The sequence below is a fragment of the Urocitellus parryii genome, chromosome 4 (assembly GCF_045843805.1).
Source record: "Urocitellus parryii isolate mUroPar1 chromosome 4, mUroPar1.hap1, whole genome shotgun sequence".
Classification (NCBI taxonomy): domain Eukaryota; kingdom Metazoa; phylum Chordata; class Mammalia; order Rodentia; family Sciuridae; genus Urocitellus; species Urocitellus parryii.
In genome coordinates this window covers 60,317,432-60,338,832 of record NC_135534.1, presented here as the reverse complement: position 1 = coordinate 60,338,832, position 21,401 = coordinate 60,317,432, and the positions used below count along the sequence as shown (strand labels likewise).

Sequence of the window (21,401 nt, the reverse complement as noted above, 5' to 3'; positions counted from 1 at the left end):
TCTCTCCCTTGGATTAATTACTCTTGCAGCTGCCTATCCAACTTATCCTTAGTCTTGTCACAGTGTGTTTTCCACATTGTTGCTATGCCTTGATTACCTGTGAAAAATTCCAGTGGCACCATATTATTTGACATAGATTTATTTAAAAATCTCTGGCTCCCTGACCTCAAGAACATCATCTCACACCATAGCCCATTTCCCCCCAACATCTTGTTTGTTCCAGCCACACTTATCTTTTATTGCACTAAATGTGCCATGCCACCGCTCATTTTAGCATTTTTATGTTGCCGGAATGCTTTCACTTCTCACCCCTCAAACATAATGATTCTGAAATCCTACTCAAGTCTTTTGCCTTTGATAAATATTTTTCTTATTTCAGAAAATCTGGACAATGAGATACATTCCATTCATAATATGCTTTCATGTTTCGTTTAAAGCACCATCTTAATCTATAATTCTCTGTTTGCTTTTTATTAGTAGAGGAGAGAATACTCTTTGTAAAAAATTTTTTATATTTATTTTTTAGTTATAGTTGGACACAATACCATCTTTTTTATTTATTTATATGTGGTGCTGACTATCAAACCCAGGGCCTTGCACGCGCTAGGCAAGCACTCTACCACTGAGCCACAATCCCAGCGCACAGTACTCTTTTATTAAAGAAAATAATCTCTCTTTTTTCCCTCCTAGACCATAATTTCCAGGAGACCAGCAACAATTACTTTATCAATTACTTTGAAAAACTCTACCATGTTCTCCAACAGTAGAAATTTGCCCTCTGTTTTTGAATGAATAAATACTTTCTTAAAAAAAATATAAAGAAACTTCCTAACCGCATAATTTTAAATTCTCTGAATTTTTATCACAAGAACAATTCAAAATTTTCCACCTGTCATAGGAATACTTTGGTTTCATGAATGACATATTTTTCTAAATAGAAAATGTAGGTTCTCAGATTGCATTGATGAAAAAACATTTCTGAGCTAACCTTCTTGTTGCTATTTTGGGATTTAACATCTTAGGAATTCCCTTTCTCTGTGGGCCTTTTTCTCCTCATGCCTTAAAAGGAGGCCTATTGCCCTTACATCACTTAGCTGTTTACTCCTTCCCATAAATTCTTGATGTTTATAATTTGTGTGTCATATAACTTTTGAGAATACATCTTGATCTCATAATAAATCTTTTCTCAAAATGCTGTTTTCCTAGTAAGAAACTGTTTCCATTGTGAAGACATCAGACTATGTCTTTGCTCATAACCACAGTAAGTTCTAAATCATATCAAGGGCACACTGGCTAAACCTTAGATCATTTGTGGTCTCATTCTAAACAAAATGTTGTATTGCTAATGTCCTGGAAGAGATTGACCTTGCTCTCTGCCCTAGCAGAATACAGATTCTTGTAAAGCCTCTGCAAAAGGTGCTAAGTGTAAAATAAGAAAATATGAGGATCATATTGTATAAGAGAATTTACCTGTCTGTAAAAGAACATAGTCTTAGGATTTATAGAATATTAAATGCTTTCATAACAAAATCACATTTTATATTATGTTAGAATCTAATTGTTTTTTTTTGAGTGAAAGAAAACATTTATTGAATCAAAATCAATACTTTCTTTTTATTATCTACAAGCCAACACTAAACTCACTTTATTTAAGAATGAACACAATGTACAAAAAAGTATGCTTATATTATAAAAATATGTCAATTTTATCTTCTGGGTGCTGAGCAGAAGTTATCTTAAACAAAATCAAGGCAAACTTATTCTCTATAATGAAACTGCTATAATTTAATGACAGTGAAGGCTCGTGTACTCACAAAGGGCTCTCCAGCCCACTGACTATGCTGCCCTCGGAATGCCGCACCCAGGTCCCTGCAGTCGGCATCCTCACTCTGCTTCTTGGCACCACTTCATGCCTATTTCGAGGGAAGTACCTCTTCTACAGAATGCAGATAACTGCTAACAAGACGCACGTGATCAAATCTTCATTTGGTTTCCCTTAACAGCTGTTAGCATATATTTCAGCAAAGTATTAACAGTGTAATGAATTTTGGAGTACAAAAATCCTACTTATTGAACTAACTTCAGTTTAAAAATGAGATGTTGCTAAGGAGAACAAATGACCTCCCAAGGCTTCAAATCCCATTAGCGCAGGTGGGAATGTTGCCTCACTCCTCTCAAATATTCTAAGCCTCCATAAAATATTTATATCCAAAGTTAATATCTTTGTAACTTTTATTTCTTGATTTTATTGGCACCTTCCCAGGACTCCTGGCATGTGCTCTTGTGTACAGTGTAATTACTGTGCCTGTGAGGTCAGCAGCAGCTGTAGGACAGTTAGAGGCTGAAGAGCCCAGCTTGGAGATAGACTCCAACGCTCACTGGTTTTGGAGCAAGAAAAGAGAGCAATAGAAAAGAATAAAATCAAATCATGAGTTGGATAAAAGGGACAGTGGCTCCCTGCATCATTCTAGGAGTTAACTACTAATTTTGAAAGCTAAAATGAATCCATGCTGATAATGCCAAAAAATTGCAATCCATCTTACAGGGCTTGCCCACAGCAGTGTTCCTGGCAGGAACCTGACTCTGACTGAGGAAAATGACAGTGGGACCCAGGCAAGTTCCAGAATTTGATCTTCACTAATGAAACCTCAACAGATGCTGTGCTTGAGACTGACACCCAAGAAGGCTCAAAATTGCAAAACACAAGAATCAAGCACTCTGGTGTCCTACTCTATTGGGTAAATTAAATTTAGAACAATTAGGGAAGACATGCTTTCATGTCATTTTGCCTACATAAATCGTTAGTTTCCTGTTTCACAAGAACCTGGGACCAAGGTAAGGGAAAAGGGATAAATGAAGTTAGAAAAGTTAAGTGGTAACCGTTCCTCTGTGCAGTGGACTAATTCCTTACAGCTGAATTTTTAATTAAGCCCCCTTCTGCTGCATGAAATATTAATCCTACCAAGGTAGTTCAGCCTAAATTGGACATAGGATTTAAACATTCTAATAACACAAACCACTGCCACTGCTATAATTGGGAAGAGGAAATATTTGAAATACACAATTTATAAAAGATAAACACATTTTGGAACCTGAGCAAAGGCTTCTTACCAATACCATAAAAAGCCACCATATAGGCTGCCTTCATCAGCAGTGACTCCACCAGGTCAGTGTGTTGCTCTTGGCAACACCCAAGGCCCCCAAAATATGCAGAACACAGAAAGTCCAATGACTCTGGTGGTCTGCTATTAGTAGCACAGGCCGTAAGTTCAACATGCTGCTAGCAGAAACAACTGAATGCCAAAATATTAAACATGAAGTGAAAACAAGTACACAAAGAATGAACAGCTAATGGGATGGAGCAACTCACTCAGACTGGATGAGAGCTCTGTTCCAGCATCCAGATGCAGACCCACCCCTCCTCAAAACCACAGGGCCTTGCTCTCAAAATAAATATACCAAACATTTACAACAGAAAGAATGCCTTATGAATGCAAGTTTTTCTTATTGCAATTCTAATCAAATAGGCCAAAAAGTCATACTTTTCTAAAATAAGCTACGAAGTTATCTTTTTTTTCTGTGAAACTTATGTGACTTGGTGCCACAGCTGAATGCCATCTAATAGCAGCAGTATCATTAGCCCATGACAGCAAGGAAACGTTAACTCTGGCATCCCGTGGGCTCCCATCAAAGCAACTCCATAAAGCATGCAGAGACCTATTCTGCTGAAGTTTCAAACAAACAAAAATGACCATTGTGCTTGTGTGTCTCACATCTTCCAAAATATACACACATAGTGACAAGTTAGCAGTAGCAGATCTTTGTTTACCAGTGAAATCATAAGGCAGAGGGGGTTGGAGGTGGAAAGAAAATGTGTACAATGGAAAAAATTACAAAATGGTGCTAGCATTCACGAAAACAAATAAAAATCATGCTAAGATCAGATCCACATTGATTAAACGTTGAAAATTCAGCTACGATCCAAAGAACTCAGTCCACGAGTCCAAAGGCATGCACGCCAGTGGAGAAAAGGCGGGATCCTCTTGAAAGTATCTTCTTCAGAGCAGAACAGCAGCATCTCACTGGAGTAATCACAGAGGGTGAATAAGATGCCATCGAACCTCTTTTTTGTAATTAAAAATAAAATAAATGCAATCACAAGACAAAAATAATTATAGTAGACAGAAAAATATAGAAATTCACAATGACTGTGGAAGGACCCAGGGCTATCCTGCCTTCGTGTCCACAAGCTGCATCTGCACATTGGCAGACATACCACCTCCGTACCCTCCCTTGGACTGCATCTGGTTCTGAATGGAGCTAACTGAATTCATCCCACTGAACAGGTCTCCTGATCCTACATGAGCAGTGTGTACGAAGTTGGTTGGCTCTCCAATCATGCTTCGGTCAATCCGTCGTCATCTTTTAGGCAGAGGCTGTTCTGCAATACAGCAGTTGAAACACAACCAGAATTCACTCATGCTTACAGTCCAAGGTATAAATGAGCACCAATGAAGGTTCCAAATCTCACTTCAGGAAGCTCCACAAAGTATGATCCTCAATATGATGAATATTCAATCAAAACAAAAATTGTATTTCATTGCCTTTGTTCTTGGAAGTCAAGTATCTTACATATAGTCAGTGTAAGAAAAAAGTCAGATTGTTTCCTTTTCTTTGCTTCTGGTTCTACAGAGACTTGTTTCTGAACCAGCAGGAAGGTACAAAATTGCTCTCCTGACCCAGGGCCTATAACGGGTAGTCTGTAATCCTTGTGAACTGACAGGCTGAGGCAGGAGGATTCCAAGTATGTGGCCAGTCTCAGCAACTTAGAGAAGCCCTAAGCCACTTAGTGAGACCCACTCCTCATGAATGAACCATTCATTCAGCTAAATCTGAAATGAGAACACTCCATATGTATGCACACAGATGATTTTGCAGACTCATTATCAATAGAAGTTGTTCCTTGAAGGTTTCTTCTCATTTGGGTTCCAGGTTTCATTCAAAAATCCACACACTCAAAACTGGCTCTATTGTCGCCTTTGTTTCATCTGCTTGCTCCAGCTGCAGCCGCTCTGACCTCTGGCTCCTCGGCTCCTACAGTCCCCGCGCTCTCCCCGCGCTCGACGCTTCCTGGCCCCCGCCCTCCCCACCCAGGCTCGCTGCCCCTGGAATCTAATTTTTTTTTTTATTGGTTGTTCACAACATTACAAAGCTCTTGACATCTCATATTTCATACATTAGAATCAAGTGGGTTATGAACTCCCATTTTTACCCCAAATACAGATTGCAGAATCACATCGGTTACACATCCACATTTACATTTTTACATACTGCCATATTAGTGGCTGTTGTATTCTGCTACCTTTCCTATCCTCTACTATCCCCCCTCCCCTCCCCTCCCATCTTCTCTCTCTACCCCATCTACTGTAATTCATTTCCCTCCATGTTTGTTATCCCATTCCCCTCACAACCTCTTATATGTAATTTTGTATAACAATGAGGGTCTCCCTCCATTTCCATGCAATTTCCCTTTTTTTTCTCCCTTTCCCTCCCACCTCATGTCTCTGTTTAATGTTAATCTTTTCTTCCTGCTCTTCCTCCCTGTTCTGTTCTTAGTTGCTCTCATTATATCAAAGAAGACATTTGGTATTTGTTTTTTAGGGATTGGCTAGCTTCACTGAGCATAATCTGCTCTAGTGCCATCCATTTCCCTGCAAATTCCGTGAATTGTTAAAGACATTATTATTGCAGTATGTATATACAGGACTGTATGACCAATGTGATTCTGCAACCTGTACGATCAGAAAAATGAGAAATGATACCCCATTTGATTCAAATGTATGAAATGTCAAAATCATTATATTGTCATATGTAACTATTAAAAAATAATAAAAAGGGTTGGGAATAAAAAAATGGCAAGCAATGCTTTTTCTGTAAGCTCAGATTCATTCCTTCTCTTAATTGGATCACTAGGGAGAAACAAATGTCAACCAGGGAAAAACATTTAGAAGAATATGGGGAAAACTAAACATGGAATTCCTCTATGATTCAGCAGTCCCTATTCTGGGTATGTACACAAACGGTTTTAAGTCAACATTTCAAAGAGATATCTGAATATTCATGTTTATTTCCACATTATTTATAATTGCCAAGTTATGGATTCAATCTAAGTGCCCATCAAGAGAAGTCCAAATAAAGAGGAGTGATATATACAAACAAAGAGTACTTCAACTTCAAGAAGAAAATCTGCCTTTTGTGATATTAATGGATTTAGAGAACATTATGCTAAGTGAAATAAGCCAAACACAGAAAGACAAATACTGCAAACTCTCTCATGTGGAATCTAAAACAATGGAACTCCTAAAAGCAGAGTGTATAAATGTATTTACAAGAGACTGCATGTTAGGGAAATGGGCAGCTGAGGGAAAAAGGGGACAACACTTCTGTTAGATGGGAGAAATAATTCTGATTTTTAGGTCAATTAAACTGAATCCTGAATATGACTAATAATTGATTACTGAACATTTCAATCACTGAGAATAAATTTGTAAATAATATTACAAATTTATTTAATATTATATATTAAATATTAAATATTTTGGGTGATGAGTACATTAATATGTTTAACTTAATCTTTTCACAATGTATTAAAAATTTTAACAACACTTTGTGCCCCACAAATAAATACAACTACAATTTGTCTATGATTAGTAAATAAATTAAATAGATAAAACATGTAGCTTAAAAAAAGAAAACAAATGGGAATACATCAAAGAGAAAAGGCTATGCAACATGAGGCTATAAAGTGATAAATAAGCATTTCACAGAAGTAGCAGGTTTTGCATAACCAAATGATTCCCATTCCAGTTCTCTTTTGGAATTCTCATCTAATTTCTGGAAAAGAAAAAGAAGACTGTTTTATCTCAAAACCTGTTTCGGACTTGACTGGTTGGGTGACCTTACAAGATAAAGACAATATGAAAAGCAAGAATTTCTGAGGAAAGATAATAAGTCTAATTTTGATAATGAGTCTAGTTATTTACTTTTTAACAATTCTGAGCATCCCCTGACAGTTTTCTCAATATGATAGATACGTCATCTTGCTAGATAGGATAAAATTCCTACTCAGTGGTTACAAATCTCAGAAACCTTTTGTTCAACATTATACCTATCATCAACAATTCTGTATCATGCACTAAAAATTTTAAGGTGATGGAAATCATAGTTACTGTTCTTAACACAATGATTTTTTTTAAAAAAAAACATATTGCTTACACTTAATCCCACTTTTCAAAGTTTTTTAGGACTCAACTAGGGGGAAAAAGTGCTAAGATCTATGCCATTATGTGATTCTTATTTGAAATAGTCATCTTCCATCACTTGATTTCCTGTCAAGCAATTATTTTGTTATCTCCTCAGATGGGCTCACAAAATATTATGAAAGGAAATATTTCTACCCCCAATCTGTGAAATAGTTTATTTCTGCAAGTCACTGAAGTTTATTATTACAAAATTTTTGTAGACTAGAATAAAGCATCAATGGAATCAACTTGTAATGAAATGGCCAAAAAATTTCATTACCCATTGATAATTCCACTCTAAAAGTCTATTTATTATTAGTTAATAAACACCTGAGTAAAGGAACCTTGGGATAAATATGAAGAAAACAAGCACATCCAAATAATTGCAAAAGTTTTGGAAAAAATAAAAAAGTTGGAGAAAGGCTAGAATTATTAAATAAATATTATAGCATGGGATAATTGAATATGATACAAAAGGATATTTGAGATTCATGATATGTTTCTCTAGATACTTAAGGTAATAATTGTCTTTGTTGTTATTGTTGTCTTGGCAGTGTTGGGGATGGAACCCAGAGGCTCATGCATGCTAGACAAGCACTCTGCCACCAAGTTGCACACTCAGTCCCAAAACTGTGACTTTTAAGTTTCCTTTCTTGCTAAAATCCTAGAACTTTCTTATAATTCACCTTAAATTATGGTAAGAGATAGACCAGAACAGTCATTTTGCTATAGCCCCAATCTATACAGAGAGAGTTCAAAAATAATGTTTAATAATGATAATATTCAGAGATAACAACGCTGAATTTTTTTTTCTTTTCTCATAGAAAAATGTCTGCATCTTTCAAGGGCTCCAATAGCTCCAAATTCCAGGTCTCCGAGTTCATTCTGATGGGATTCCCAGACATTCACAGCTGTCAGCACTGTCTCTCCTTGTTTTGGCACTGCTCTGTCTCTACAATTGGTGAAAACATCTTCATCCTCACCACCATCTACCAGGACCTTCTCTGAAACAGCCTATGTACCTCTTCCTGGGCATCCTCTCTGTGGTGGACATGGGCCTGGCAACCACCATCATGCCAAAGATCCTGGCCATCTTCTGGTTTGATGCCAAGGCCATTAGCCTCCCAGAGTGCTTTGTTCAGATTTATGCCATTCACAGTTTTCTAGGCATGGAGTCTGGTGTCTTCCTGTGCATGGCTTTTGATAGATATGTAGCTATTTGTCATCGTCTTTGCTACCCTCTAATTGTCACCAATTCCTTTATCATCAAAGCTACCCTGTTCATGGTGCTTAGAAATGGCTTGTCATTCCAGTGCCTGTACTTGCAGCCCAGCGTCATTTCTGTTTCAGGAATGAAATTGAACATTGCCTGTGCTCTCATCTTGGGGTGACAAGCCTTGCTAGTGATGATAGGAGGCCCAATAGTATTTGTCAAGGCCTGGTATGGCTTGGAATGGGGAGTGATCTATGTCTTATTGTATTGTCCTATTCTCTGATTCTGCGCTCTGTCCATAGGCTGACCTCTGCTGAAGCTGTCTCCAAAGTTCTGAGCACTTGCAGCTCCCATCTCATCCTCATCTTCTTCTTCTACACGGCTGTTGTAGTGGTTTCAGTAACTCACCTGGCAGAGGCTAAGAATGCTTTGATTCCAGTTCTACTCAACGTACTGCACAACATCATTCCTCCTTCCCTCAATCCTATGGTTTATGCACTTAGAAACAGAGAACTTAGAGAAGGCTTCCAGAAGGTGTTTTGCTTACATTTAAGAAAGAAGTAAGACACTACAAATCTTCTCCTTGGTGTACATGAACTTTAGCTTCTTCTATACTGTATATTAGACTTCCAAAGAGGACAGAGGAGTGGGTGCATGCCTTTCAGATCCTTTTTGTTCATGTTTTTACATAAATAACTGTGAAAGCTTCTGAAAAGACAAGAAAGAAAAGTGCACATAGTCAACCTAGGAAATAAGTGACAGGAGCATGAATTACATGTCATACTCTCAGAATGTTATTGTATCTCTTTTTATAATCTTAAAACAAGTGAAGAGAAGAAATAAGGCATTACATATTTTATCTTATATTTCAATCTGACCTGTGTTGCTTTGCTTTGGATTTGATCTTGTCTGCTTTCTTTTGGAATAGACTCAGAGTCTATCATGAAGTAGCTGGGATATTTTACAAGGTATATATTGAAATATGAATATTAATTTGGTGTTCAGGTCTACCAGTAGCTAGAAAATGTATCATATATTATGTATTGTTACACTCCTTTCAGTTAGATTAAAAAGGGTCATTCTACATGAGTCTCAGGTATGATGAAAATAATGTGAAGAGTTTCCTTTATTAGCCTTAATCTATTTCTTTGTGAGACATGAATATTTTTTCAGGTAATACAATAAAGACAAAAGACATGACATTTTATGGATCTATGAAACCATTTTCTTTAATGACAATGTATTTCGAGACATTAAGATAATTTAAGAAAACATGTGCTTGATATTTTCAGTTTCTCCCAAATAAGCATTACCACGATAAATAGGGGAACTAAGGGAAATAAATAAAACAGAGATGACAGACTTTCTCTGTATTTTTATTTGTACATTATAACCAAAGATGGCATGATATCCCAGTACAAAAATGTACACACTACAGTCCAGAAGAATCAAAACTATCATGAATATATGCAAGGGCCTATAAAATGCTGCAAAGCATAAAGAAAATGAAGAAAACATTGTGAGAAGAGGTAAGGAGTGTAAACCATGGATTTTCAAAGTAAGCCATGATGTTGTTACAGAAAAGAAAACCAAGCAAAAGTCACCCAAGTGTTTGTTTATTGTGGATGCATATTGAAGAGCATTTATTCTACACCACTGTCCTGAGTGTGGAAACCAAGAGGCTTCTCTGGTTTAAGGAACAGCATCTCACTTCATCCCACATCAGCCTAAAGTGTATAACCTAGCACAGTTTATAGAAGTTTATCATAGAACCCAGGGAGAGTGCAACTCATTTTTTTGATTTGGCAGTTTGAAATTCATAAGAACTAACTTACATCCAGTCCCTTTAAGCTACATAGTCTCTCCTCTAGTGTGTGGGGCTATGTTTGTATGTGTGTGTTTCTATGTGCATACATGTGTCTCTGTGTGAGAGAGGTTGGGTAGGGAGAGGATTGTTCTCTTCTCACATGGTCTGATTTTCCCTGTCTCCCTGTAGACTGCCAGGTTCAGATCCAGGTTTTCTAGAGTTGAAGTGTATTCAAATTGAAGGGCTTTCTTTAGAAAATAAGAATTTGAAAATAAACAGTTATTTATTTTAAATGAAGAAAGAATACAACTTTAGAAGCTACCAGCAGATATCACAGAATCCTGAACAAAACACAACATTTTAAATAACTTATTTTCTGCTATATTATCTATAACATAATTTAAATTGTTTATATTTTGTTGTTATTTTAAGTTAATGGAAATGTAAAACTAGAACAAGAAATTATGCATACTCTTTATAGAGATTCCTCAAATATCTACATTTTGCTCCATTACTTTATGATTTTCTCTTTATTTCCATGTGTACATCTATATATGTGTTTATGCACCATTTTTATGAACTCATTAAAAGTAAGTCATAGACACTCTGCCTGTTCACTCAAATAATTCACTGTGTATTTACAATAATGAAGACAATGATCAATATAACCATAAAACGAAAAAAAATTACATGATACTATAGTAAAAACTAATACATAATACACATCTGTATTTTACAAACATCTCTATAATATCTTTTATGGCAATTATGTCCATGTTTGAGATTTTATCCAAGACCAAATGTTTTATTTAGTTATCATGTCTTTTTGTACTATGATCTTTAATCTTGATTTTCCCCCCAGCTGTCCTGAAGTATGATCAGTCAATAAACTTTTATATATTTACATAAGAAAGTTATGTCAGAGTCATTCCCTTGTCATTCGTACACTACTTTGAATCTCAACATCATGTACATACATAAGACAGGGATCATAATTAGAATTAGCATAAGACACGGATCTTAATTAGAATAATACAAGCATATTCCATGTTTGTATCAGTACATCAAAATAGGTTCTACTAAAAAGAACAACAAAAACATCCTTGCATATAAAAGAACAACAAACAAAGCCCATTTCACAACTAATAGGTGAAACAAAATATCACATTGCATAAGGTATATAGCAACAGTATCTTTTTCTCCATCCTAACCTATTAGTTATAAAGTGATCACAGGACTATAGTGGTTAACATTTCCATTTTTGTATAGATAAGATGTACTTTTGTCAAGCATATATAAACCATTAAGACAATTAGATCATATTCTTATTACTGAAATTACCCAATTACCATCAAATCCCAAAAGGAGAAATGATAAAAGCAACTTCCATCACAATGCATTAAATTTGTTTATATAATTTTCATTTCCAGTACTGGGTTTTAACCCAGGGGCATTCTAACACTGAGCTACATCCCCAATCTTTTTAAAAATTTTATTTTGAAGACAGGGTCATTAAGTTGTTCTGAATTTTCAATCTTCTGGCTTCATCCCTGCAATTTACTGGGATTATAGGCATGTGACATTGATCTCTGCTAGCAATATAAAATTCTAAAACAGTATTTTTATTCAGCAATCAGTAGCATTATTAAATGATGATTATAGTTTATTATCAATTTGGCAGATATCTATTGGCATGAAAGAAAGGAAGGAGAATCTAATACACTATAGAAATTTATTTTGAGAAATAATTAGATCAGAAATGTCATAAAAGTTTCACAGTGATGCTCATTTATCATAATATTTCTTCTCAAAATGTTTATATCTATATATGCCATGTATAAATAAATTGTACACATATGCCATCACAAGAATCCTTTTTTGGAATGTACCACTTAAATAACTTTAAATCAATATAGTAGCCATTATGTTGTAAAACAGTAACATCATATTTTGTTAAAAGAACAAATGCATATAAATATTAATATATTTATTAATGTATAAATATACCTAACCATTTTCTTTAATAATAATATATTTCAGGACATTAAGATAATTTAAGAAAATATGCATTCGATAATTTCAGTTTTGATGATGTTTAAGACCACTATAATATTGATCCTTCATATTTCTTACATATGAAAGAAAACTTTTTAACAAGGAACCCTGTTCACACAAACCCTAACCTAGCTCAGAAAGTAAAAAAAAAAATCTCCATAAACATTAATTAAGTGGATAAAGTACTACATTAATAATGAAAGAGATTTAATAAATTAATTATGGTATGGATGCATAAAACATTCTCCTGCTTAAGTACTTTTGATCTGTTTTACATAAAGCAGTAAGAAGCAAACACATATCTGCCATAGGATTAAGTCTCATTAAAGTAACATACATTTTTATTTTCTTCCATTCTTGTGTATACTTCCTAAGAGACAAAACACACATAAGATATTATTTCCTTTCTCATCATAATGTTGGCACTATGAATTCAAAGTCTCATTCTTTTTCTCTCCCCATAGAACTTGATTTCCATAGTTGATTTCCATAGCAGCATTTGTGTCTCTGATATTCTGAAATAGTCTCTTGGGGACACATGCATACAATATCCTTTCAAGGATCCATTCATTAGTACACATATAAAAGAATACAGAGTTTAACATCTGTGCATGTACATTTATTCTAGGATTGTGTTTTTCTTCAACCAAGACCCTGAACACCTGGACTAGATTATATTCAGCTTACTATTGCCCAACACAAAAATTAAGGTATTCAAAACTATAAAAGAGGCATAATGACAAGATTATTTTCTGTAAGCTGTATGATAAAGTGGAGAGGAGTGTTGTATATAAAACAAATTGCTTATTATTTTTCCAGAAATAAATCTGATTATATTCACATAATTTGAAGGCGACAATGTTGTGTGTGGTTGGATTGTCTTGGAAAGTGTTTGTGTTCCCAAATCCAGTACTAAAATTCAGTTGCCTTTGGGTGACAATGATAATCCATGTTATTTCTGTATCCAAATAGGAAATACTTATTTGGTAGTGATGGATGTCAGGTGTGGATCATTCCCATGAAATGGAGAAATGAAAAAAAAAAAACCTAGAGAACAGTTCTGTTGCTTACTTTTTACCTGTTGTTCCCTTATTCTTTGAAATCAGAGTCTAATTTTCCTTGGTTATTTTCTGGAAAGACTGAGCAATGTCTTTGTTTTGTGTAGCAAGGTCTAAATAGAACAAGCAACCTCATATGAAAAGAAGAATGATTCAAATAACTGAATATGGTTTAATAGAAAAAAGTATTACCTACAGAGTTTAAGAATGAGGACAAATAGCAGATAACATCAAAGTTATATTTTAGATGGTAATACTCATGCATAAATATTACTAATTCAGTTTTTCTGCCCACACCTTAGCAGAGCTGAATCAATTTATCTGCAGAAGAAATGAAATAATGATGTGTTGAAATTGTTTTAGGTCTGTTTTACAAAGGCAACTGCTTACATTTGTAGTTAATACTAGAGTCTTTAATTTCAACCCTGGAGAGCTTTGTGAATGTATTGAAGATGGAACTAACTTGTGTAAGCAAAAGACCAGTTATAGTGACAAAGCCATACAATATAACAAGTAAATATGAGAAAATGTTTACCTAGTATTTTAGAAGTACTTCAGAAAAGTGGACAAGTAATCAAAAAATTTTTCTGTTTAGGAGTTATTTATTATTTTATTATTCCTTTTGTGTTTATGTGTGTGGCACCAGAGATTGAACCCTGGAGCAATTGCACCACTTAGCTACACACTTATGCCAATTTTATTTTTTGAGGCAGGGTCTCACTAAGTTGATGATGCTCCTGCTTCAGCCTCCTGAGAGTCTTGGAGATAACAGTTTTGCACCACCAACCAGAAATTCCCCTTAATTTTTTTGTCTGCTTCTGATACATGGATACATATTTAAAGTGTAATAGAACTACCTGCTCATACTTGGATACATGTAGGTCAGTATATAGCCACAGTATCTTTTGCTCCATCCTAGGCCATTACTCTTTCTGCACAACTATAATTAAGACCATTATCTAACATTTTGCACACTTTACATAAAGTACTTTAAATCCAAGAGAAGCTGTGAATGTGCTTTGTGCAATGATATTTACAATGCAATGTATATCTTGAAGCAAGTATTGAACTTTACAGTTAAGAGGTACTGTTTAATGTACTAAAAAGGTATAGAGGGAGGAAAGAATAGTGACCCTATTGACTAGTTCATACTAAATAGTTATAAATTATTGAAACATAATTTTATAAACTTCTTATGGCAACCTTAATTAAATGCATATTACTTATATGTTTCTGTGAATATATACATACATGTACACATGTACAGACTATGTATGTTTAACCTAATAATATATGTGTAAGAGTCCTGAAAATTTGTTGAATGAAAATATAATTTACAAATTTACTGAGTTGTAAGGACAAAACCTTGTTTGTAAATTTAGTTTTTAAAAGAAAAGCCTTTCTTATGTTGAAAAGGCCAAATTTTATGCTTCATTCTAAAATAAAAATTAATACACTCCTTGAAATTCCAAGGCTAACATTTTAGCTTATGACAAATCGACTCATCTTAAATAGAAAATTAAGAGTGGTTTATAAGAAGTCCATATTTTCACTTTCCTTCTGTGTTCACAAAATAAGAATGTGAATGTGTCATTCATCAATTGTATTATGAAAATATCTTATAAGGCCTGGAAATCAAACATGTTGATATAATTAGCTTTAATTTCAAAATGCCAAACATTTTATTTCTCCAAAGTGCTCTTGACCCAAGTGTTTTTCCTTTAAATTCTCTTTGTCTAATGTTAATATAATCTCCCTGATATTTTGGGATACTCTTTATTTAAAAAATGTCTGTATACATTTTTAAACCTTTGTGTTTTGTTTTTATTCTATGCACTCTTTCAAGCTGCATAAGTAATTTAAAAGTAATTATAATCGTGTTTTGTAATGGGAAGTTTGAATGATTTGTATTTCTTGCCCAAACTAACATAAAAATATTATAATATATATATATATATATATATATTTGTCATTTTATGTTTTCTTTTTCTCTGTACTTTATGACAATGATTTATTTATTTATATTTCCCAGTAATCTTAAGGAATATAATCTGTAGTTTTCTTTATTCTAGTGTCTTTTATGCACTCTAAGTGATAATACTTAGATTATAATTTTAGTAATTCTCAAAGTGAATTTCAACATGTCATGCATTCATTACTCATCTATTTTTTACTTTAAAGATACCTTTATAAATATGTATTATGTGTGATTTGATTTGATAGACACTAGCGATAGTTTGTTGGACACTGTCCTTAACATAAATGATTTTATTAAACTGTGAAGAATTCCTAAATATGAATTCATTTTTATGGTATCATCAGATAAGGAGAAGTAAAGAGAATAATTTTTGAACCAATGGATTTCTTACCATTCATCACAGCTGTTGGTAACTGCATTATTTTTGGAGTATTAAGAGGATGAATCACTATCAAGTCTTAAGGACATCTTAGTCTTCCTGATGATGGTTTTTCTTGAATAATGAGTAGGAATTGGTCACATTTGAAGAGCATAGGCAAAGGGAACACAAAAAGATAGAGGATTGTCCATCACTCACAAAACCAAGAATACCAGTTTATGTAAGTAGGAAAAATAGCAAATAGGAAAGAATAGGATCCTCCCTATTTTGATATGTCAGGATTGTCATAATGCTTCAGGTCTACAGCATTTGCCCATTTCGCTAAAAGGTCTTCTTGAGACTAGGATAGATACACACGTGCTCCTTTGACACTGGAATAGCTCTAAGATTTTTGTCATAGCCTAAAATTATGCCCTTGAAAAGTGTACTAATTATCTGTACAATCTGTGTTTTTTTTTACAGTTTTTGAAAGAAGTTGCCTTGTGATTTATCTCACTTATCTTCCAGATGTTGCTTTATAATACGAAAATAAAACTGTGCATCCTGAGAAATTAAATGATGGCACTATACTTTAACAAAGTCTTTAGTTTTCCCCAGCAATACCATTTTATTTATTTATACTTTATATTTTAAAAATTCTTTGGTAGTAGTAGATGGACATTATGCCTCAATTTTATTTGTTATGTGGTGCTAAGGCTCGAACCCAGTGCCTCACATGTGCTAGGCAAGCACTCTGCCACTGAGCCAAACCCATCCCCATGATTGTATTTTTAATAAATTATTATCAATGGTCAATGCCTGACCATAATACATGAAGATGTTTAGAAACAGTAAAAGAAATTACCTGTTACCATTCATAGATTTTATTAATTTTTAATAAATTCATTTATGTTAAGCACCTTTAACAACTTTCAATTAGGAGTAGAAGTTTAATTTTGAAAAAAATTTAGAAATGCACATAGACTAGATGTGGGAAAGGATAAGAAGCATGCATCATAAAAAGTGAGAAGACTAACTCAAGCATTTCACTGGCTTGTGAGATCCTAGTATCATTTGAGAAATGCCATTTAATAATTCTAGAATGCTTTCAACAGTGCTTGGTAACCAACAATAAATGTCAATCATTAATTTTAATTTTATTTTCGTACTAGGGATTGAACCTATGAGCACTTAACTACTGAGCTTCATTCCAAGCCCTTTTTATATTTTATTTTGAGACAAGGTCTCACTAACTTGCTTAGTGCCTCACTAAATTGTGGAGGTTGGCTTGTGATTCTCCTGTCTCCCTGTGTTGCTAGGATTACTTGATTCACACCACAATGTCTGGCATAAGTCATTATGTTTTTTGGCCATCAATGAGGTGATCAAAGCAATCTGCTTTAAGCTCACATTCACAGTGAGTATGCACAATAATTAAGAGTTAAATCAGGTAGTCTAACAAAAAATTTTTATTATACTTGGTTACGAATTATGTAATGTGAATCAGTCTCTAAAATAATTAATGTAGATTCATTGTTGGTGATAAAAACAGACTGCATAAGAAGAATTTACTGAATGAATCAATGAACTAACAACAAATAACAAGCAAACAAAGCTGTTCCTTGGCCACTCAAAAAAAAATTGGCTTATGATGAGAAGAAAATATAACTATGCATCTTGAGCACTTATGCTTTAACAAAGTCTTTTATTTTCCCCAGCAATATGATTTTATTTATTTATTTTTTATATTAAAAAATTCTTTGGTAGTTGTAGATGGACAGAACAGCATCATTAAAATGTGTAATTTAAAAAAATTGGTTGATGGGACAGTAACCTTAACCTATGCTTTCTGTACATTTTTCCTATTTCAGCAAAACTCACATAACTTAAGCTGATTCATGACCATACTAACTTGATGATGCTGATCTTGAATAAAACAGATCTGACCCCAGCTTCATTCATTCTTAATGGGATCCCAGGCCTGGAGGACATGCAAATCTGGATTTCCTTCCCATTCTGCTCCATGTATGTAGTGGCTGTGGTTGGGAATTGTGGACTCCTCTACCTCATCCGCTATGAGGACTCCCTGCACAGACCCATGTACTACTTCTTGGCTATGCTTTCTCTAACTGACCTTGTCATGTGCTCTAGCACAATCCCTAAAGCCCTCTGCATCTTCTGGTTTCACCTCAAGGAAATTGGATTTGATGAATGCCTGGTCCAGATGTTCTTCATCCATACCTTCACAGGAATGGAGTCTGGGGTGCTCATGCTTATGGCCCTGGACCGCTATGTGGCCATCTGCTACCCTCTGCGCTACTCAGTCATCCTCACCAATGATGTCATTGGAAAGGTTGGGCTGGCCACCTTCCTAAGAGGGGTGTTGCTCATTACTCCTTTCACTTTCCTCACCAAGCGCCTTCCCTACTGCAGGGGCAATGTCATCCCTCATACATACTGTGACCACATGTCTGTAGCCAAATTATCCTGTGGCAATGTCAAGGTCAACGCCATCTATGGTTTAATGGTAGCCCTCCTTATTGGAGGCTTTGACATCCTGTGCATCACAGTCTCCTACACCATGATCCTCCGGGCGGTGGTCAGCCTCTCCTCAGCAGATGCTCGGCAAAAGGCTTTCAGCACCTGCACCGCCCACATCTGTGCCATCGTCTTCTCCTACAGTCCTGCTTTCTTCTCCTTCTTTTCCCATCGCTTTGGAGGCCACACAATCCCTCCATCTTGTCACATCATCATGGCCAATATTTATCTGCTTTTGCCTCCCACCATGAACCCTGTTGTCTATGGGGTGAAAACTAAGCAGATACGAGACTGTGTCATGAGGATCCTTTCAGGTTCTAAGGACACCAAGTCACACAACATATAAATAAATAAGCATGTGCAAGTGGAAGAGAAGAAAATAATTATATCTAAAATTTGCCTTTTTTTTCTGGAGATGGTAAATTCCTTAGCTGTGTAAGATAATACATCTGTTATAACCACACATATACATACAGATGGAGCTTGTAGAATTGTGCTTTTTCCAAAAGTGCCTTGAGAATTTTAATGTCACTGGCATGTCCAGCAATTTTCTTTGAATTTCACATTCTGATATCTGTGAAAAAGTTGTCTAATAAGTATACCAAGTTTCCCCTAAAAAGACCTAAAGAATAATGAACAAAGTAGAATAATGTAATTTGAGTCTTATTTTCAAATAGTAATTTCCAGATTGATGGCCAGTAGTTACATTCTTCTGGAAATATGTGCTACATTTTTCTTTTCTTTTGGGGGAGTATAGGGGTAGGGGTTGAACTTTGCCACTGAGCCATATACCCAGCCCTTTTTTATTTTTTATTTTTATTTTATTTTATTTTTTTTTCAGGCTGCAGAAACCATTTAATCCATTTGTACATAAAGAAACTAGCACAGAGGGGCACAGGGGCACACTTCTATAATCCCAGCTACTTGGGAGGCTGAGGCAGGAGAATAGGAAGTTTAAGGCCAGCCTGGGAAACTTAGTGAACCCTGTCTCAAAATAAAAACTTTCTTAAAAGGGTTGGGGATGTATCTCAGTGATAGAGCACCCCTGGGTTCCATCCCAGTACTGCAAACAAAGCAAAGGAATGAAAAAAAAAAAAAAAGAAACTAGCACAGACCTGGGTGTGTAGAAATACATTAAATCCTTTCCATCTGTTTTCTCTGGCTTCTCAAAATATAAAGCAAGTAAAATGGGGTTTAACCAAATCTTTGTCCAAGGAACAGAATTTCTTTAAAAAAATGTATATGTTAAGATCTGCTAGAGTAGAAGATTAGAACAGCATATTATCATCAGATGCTGGAATTATGACTACTATAAGCAATTGATTTGAATTTATTTGAACAGTAACTCCTTTAAAATCTACATGATTCATCAAAATTCCCTCCATTCCCAACCAAGACTAATGCCCCATAGAGTTGTCCCAGTCTGGAAAATAATTTATTATTGATCTATTACATAATGTACCATTACAGTCCAAGTGCAGATTACAGTGAGTTCCCCTCTACCTGGATTACTGATAATTGAGTTTCATTTCTAAACATATCAGAGCTTTCAAAGATTGAAATATACAAATCTTCACTACCTAGGTCTCCTTGTCTGAGCAGGACACAACCAAGTAGTAAGAGCATTTATCAAAAAGGGACACATCAGGCTTCACAGGTGCCACGCAAGAATCATAAATGCTTGTTTCACATGATGTCTTCCATTAACCTGAAGCCTTTGGTTTGTTTCTTTGAGCAAACCACTCATCACTTTTATCTGCTGCCATTGCATCATCCAATAATTTGCTTCCCTCTGGATCCATTTTAGAAAGTTCTCGAAATGCTTCATCTCCAACAAAGCAAATTTCATGTCCATCAGGGTCAGCCAGAATCACCACTTGTACTGTGGCCTTCCCTGGGGTATCCAGACTCACCAAGGGAGTCAGTATCGTCTGGTTCTCCTTTTTCATTAAGTCCTCTAAGTCTGGCAACTCTTTATGGGGACAAGAAAAGGCAATTCTTCCAAAAGCTGCTGCATGGTCAACTGCACCCTTGATGCCCTGCAGCTCCAACTTACACTGGTTATCAGCATAGCCCAGCAAAGCCCTTTGTTTCTCTTCATCTTGTTCATAAATTTTCATTCCCAGTAGATTAGACCAGTAGTGCAAGGACTTCTGAAGATCAGACACTGCAAGAGTTACTTTCAATACAGGATCTGACTGAAGTAGACTGCGATTCTGCAAATAGAATTTATATCCTCCTGGGGCCTCAATTTCAAAAACTCCTTCTGCAACTTCACTGAGTGGCCACTCCAGCTTCCTGGCATTGCTGACAGCCTGGCTAGAAGCAAGTGTGATTCCCATGAAGTCATTGCCCAGCTTGTAGTCTCCAATGCCATAATTGTAAGTCAGCTCTGCAACAAAATGATCATCCTCAGGCCCAAATCCCACCATTGTTTTACTCCATTTCCCATCATAAGGCCCATTACAGGAAGCTTTGCAGCCTTCTTCAAATTCCTCATGCCGCAGAACCTTCATCCCCAGGACATCTCGAAAGAAATGCGTCGTCTGGAAGCGGTTTCCCACTTTGAAAACGAAGTACAGAGCTCGACGACCAGCCATGACTCCCAATGGCACACTGCCGGCCCTTTTTTTATTTTTTTGAGACAGAGTCTCACTAAGTTGCTGAGACTGGCATTGAATTTGGGATTCTTGTACTTCAGTCTCTCTCCTGAGGTTACAGACATGTACCATCATGCCCGACTACATATTTCTTCCTTGTTTATTTCTTTTTAATTATTGAATTTTAGTTATACATAACATTAAGATTCATTTTGACATAATAATACAATTATGAAATATAATTTGCTATAATCCAATCCCTAGTACTTCTCTTTTCCTTATCTCCATCCTTCCCTTGTTACCTATCTCTAATATACTGATCTTTCTTCTGTATTTTTGTAGTTTTTAAAAAATGTCTTTCTTCAGTGACTTCTTACTGAAGGAGAAGATGGAATACTCCCAATGAGGTCATTACTATTATGAGTTTGAAGTCTTTCAGCATCTTATTAGAATCATAATTTTAGTCTGACAAGGTCTTTCCTAGTCCGGCCAC

At 35.4% G+C, this 21,401-nt stretch overlaps 1 protein-coding gene and 3 pseudogenes across 1 annotated transcript; 2 read left to right on the top strand and 2 right to left on the bottom strand.

Annotated features, from left to right (window-relative positions):
• Window positions 1–4,071: 4,071 nt before the first annotated feature.
• Window positions 4,072–4,747, bottom strand: LOC113177653 (CDC42 small effector protein 2 pseudogene; annotated as a pseudogene).
• Window positions 4,748–8,129: 3,382 nt separating this feature from the next.
• Window positions 8,130–9,078, top strand: LOC113177652 (olfactory receptor 56B1-like; annotated as a pseudogene).
• An 8,610-nt stretch (window positions 9,079–17,688) lies between these two features.
• On the top strand, window positions 17,689–18,654 carry LOC113177651 (olfactory receptor 52N4). Its single transcript, XM_026382207.2, has one exon. It carries the CDS (start codon window positions 17,689–17,691, stop codon window positions 18,652–18,654), a length of 966 nt encoding a protein of 321 aa, XP_026237992.1.
• Window positions 18,655–19,154: 500 nt separating this feature from the next.
• Window positions 19,155–20,925, bottom strand: LOC144254443 (glyoxalase domain-containing protein 4 pseudogene; annotated as a pseudogene).
• Between the last annotated feature and the right edge of the window lie 476 nt (window positions 20,926–21,401).